This window comes from Marmota marmota, unplaced genomic scaffold, assembly GCF_001458135.2.
Source record: "Marmota marmota marmota unplaced genomic scaffold, marMar, whole genome shotgun sequence".
Taxonomy (NCBI): domain Eukaryota; kingdom Metazoa; phylum Chordata; class Mammalia; order Rodentia; family Sciuridae; genus Marmota; species Marmota marmota.
Window position 1 is genome coordinate 14,433,279 of NW_026000272.1, and position 3,206 is coordinate 14,436,484.

The 3,206-nt window shown below is 56.3% G+C and overlaps 1 protein-coding gene across 1 annotated transcript; it reads right to left on the bottom strand.

The window, feature by feature from the left end:
• Positions 1–1,383: 1,383 nt before the first annotated feature.
• LOC125614338 (small integral membrane protein 10-like protein 2A) lies at positions 1,384–2,126 on the bottom strand. Its single transcript, XM_048796985.1, has one exon. The coding sequence runs from the start codon at positions 1,913–1,915 to the stop codon at positions 1,694–1,696; it is 222 nt and encodes a 73-aa protein (XP_048652942.1). The 5' UTR covers positions 1,916–2,126; the 3' UTR covers positions 1,384–1,693.
• Positions 2,127–3,206: the final 1,080 nt, after the last annotated feature.

Genomic DNA, 3,206 nt, shown 5'->3' on the forward strand with positions numbered 1-3,206 from the left:
AGATTAGGTCTATGGTGGGGGCAGGGAAGCAGGCATCCAGGTGCAGGCTTCCTGGGTGGTTGATCTTCTCCAAGTGTCCCCAGCAAGCTGCTTGCAGAAATGCAGTGAGGTCCTTCCCCTGCTGCTGAGGGGGTCTCTGGGCCACACAATGCAACCTACAGATGGTCTGCCTGCTTCTCTTTACCCTAGAGGTTCAGCTGCATTAAGCACTTTGAACCCCCAGCTCTATAATGGAAGACTCATTTCAGGTCCTTTGAACAAAGGTTGTGAATGGGACCAGCCACCCTCTCCTGGGCCAGGCTCTGCTGCCACTCGCTCCTCGGGGAGGAGGGCGGTGGTCCTGCCAAGTCTGGTCCTGGAGCAGCTTCTGATGAAGCAGCAGGTCCTGACACAGCCTGGACCTGGCCCTCTGAGGCTTCCCCAGCCCCTGACCCTAGGAACTTCCTCCCCACCTGCCCTTGGCAAATGCACCAAACCCAGCAAAAAGAGGACTCCAGTCAGTATTGTAGTGTTCTGAACTCAAGGACTTTCTTTTTAACATAGGGGGACAACAACATGTGACAATATCAGAAACAAGAACATATCCCTGACCAGACTGTGCTGGCCAGCGCAGAGATCATCACACAGAAATGTAAGGTCATCCAGGCTGGGTCTCTGAATATGTAGAAGCTCCGCCACCTGGAACACAGACTGCAAATAAATAAAGTGCATGGAGACCCCATCACGCAGCAAGGGCCCTTGAGGGAGAGAAAGCGGGCAAGAGGGGAGGCAGGAAAGCAGAAGCTCACTCATGGGTCAAGGCCCCAACAGTGGAGGAACACAAGGCTGGGTGGGGCCTGGGGCCAATCCCTTTTGGCAGAGGCGGCAAAAGACCAAGCCAGGGTGCTGGGCAGGGTTGGGTTTCCCTGGAGTGGAGGTCTGAGGGTGGCCCTGAGGCTCCACTTACTTTTCTCCCTATAGAAAAGGGCTCCTAGGCCCCAAGTGGAGCCCTTTGCAGAGAGGGCTGGGCAGCCAGAGCAGCTCCTCATACTCAACAGCTCCATCCCACTGACCCATTCCCCAGCATTCGGGTGACACCACCCCAGTCTCTGTAAAAGGAGAGGGGATCCGCGCTGTGTATGGGAGGGGGCTTCTTATCTGTCCTGTGGTGATATCCTGACTCTCTGAGAAGCTCAGGCTGCCCCTAAAGGCCTTGAGGAATCACAACAGGGGAGCAGATGCGCCTTGCCTTTCCCCAGCTTGCCTTGGCATCTTTTCGGGCTGTTTTGTTTGGGTGTCCTCTCTATTGCCCCAAACCTCTAGGGTTCCCCGACATCTATGTGGCTTAGCAACCGAACCCCACCCGCATCCCACCCTTTCTCTTACCTTTTTGCTCAGACTTGGCAAATGAATTCCCTGCAGTAAAATTCCTTCTTTCCGATTTCCCGGTTTTGGCCAGTGTGAGGCAACAGGTCAGGTGGACTCGTAATTTTCTCGAGCCCAATGCAAAAGACCCATTGCGTGAGTTTTCTTGCAGGTGTTGACGGGGTCCAGGGTCGGGTACCGGTCCCCCAGACGCGGGTGTCTACAGTAGCAGGGACCCAGGCCACTCTGCACCCCAAAGCGTCCGGCGGCCCCGCTGTCCTTCACAAGGTGTCCAGGCTCGGCGCTGGTGGGCAGGCGACTCTGACCCGGCCACCACCGCTGCCGGCGCTCACTCAATCCGCACCTGCAGGCGGACGTTGAGTATCACCGAGGCCAACACGTAGAAGTAGGGGAAGTTCGTGCGCAGCCGCCAGGCCAGGTCGAAGAAGGTGATCAGAGTGCGGGTGAGCCCCTTGCAGAAGGCGCTGTAGGAGCCGCGCACCGAGGCGAAGCGCGACAGCCACACCGTCTGGCCCGACAGAGCCGCCGCGGGCGCGGCAGACCCTGCCATGGGCCAGGGCCGCCGCAGGCCCCGCTGACCCGCTGACCTACAGGAGCGCGGACCCACGGCGAGGCGGGTAAGAGGTGTGGAGCGCCCCTAACCTGTCCGAGCCCTGCCCTCCAGATCTCCCCGCCCACACCCGGCTCAGGCCATCCTGCAGCCTCCGCCTCCGGCCCCCCTCCTGCCTGAGGGACCCGCTGGTCGCACAGTCCCGCCCCTTCCCGCGGCAGCCTCCACGTAGCTCCGCCCACACAGTGGTCCCGCCCACATCCACGAACTACAGAGGGGCCCCTACTCACGAGGCCCCGCCCACAAGGTCGCACCTCACCGGCACAGCCCCGCCCATGGGACCCGCCCCACCTCTACCGCGTAGCCTCCTCAAGTCCCTAAGAGCCAAGGCCCAGGCCTGAAAGGACCGGAAGGCCCTGCTGCCAGGATTTGCTCTTGCAGAATCCTCTAGAGTGTAGTGGGAGTGCAGGAATGGCGGGAGTCCATACAGAAGCTCATCCAGAAGGCCCTGTGCATTCACAGCATCAGCCTTCTCCCACAGTGTCCCCAGAAAACCTGGCCAGACAACCCACTGTACCTTTCTTTCTTTTGCATTTCTCTTTCTTTAATACACATTGTGCAGAACTGTACCAGCAAGTGCCACCAAACAGACGAGAGCGTTTTTCTGATTTTTGTCTATTCACTGGTCCTGTATACTTCGTTATTGGGGAATCTTTTTCTTGTCCCTTTCTCAGCACTCATCTAAGCACCCTGCCATGGGCCAGGGCCTCCGCAGGCCCCGCTGACCTGCTGACCTACAGGAGCGCGGACCCATGGGGTGGCCCACTGTTGGCCCTGGTTCCTGCACAAGGTTGGTTTTCATCTGTCCTGGGTTATGGCATTTTCTTGCTGGTGTGCTTAAAAGCCCTTTCCTGGTTTCATCTAATCTTTACATAAGCTAAAGCAAACCCATTGCAAATTCGAGGATGTTTTTACAGAGTAGTTAGTGAAATGAGGAAATGCTTATGTTTCCTTAGGTTTAAGACTTTAAAAGCACTCACTATGACCCCATTCCAATTTTACAAAACTGCCCTGAGTATCTATACTCTCTCAAAATGCCTGTTCCCTGACACAGTTGAACATTTCTATTGCATCCTATACAACTGTTTAGGGAACCCAAAAGATTCACATACACTTGGGCAATTGCCTACCTACATGTTCAAATTGGGCGGGGGGAGAGAAAGGCAGCTCCAGGGCCACCAGGTTTTTGTGTAACATGATTTTTTTGTGTGAAAATTGTTCAACACATTGT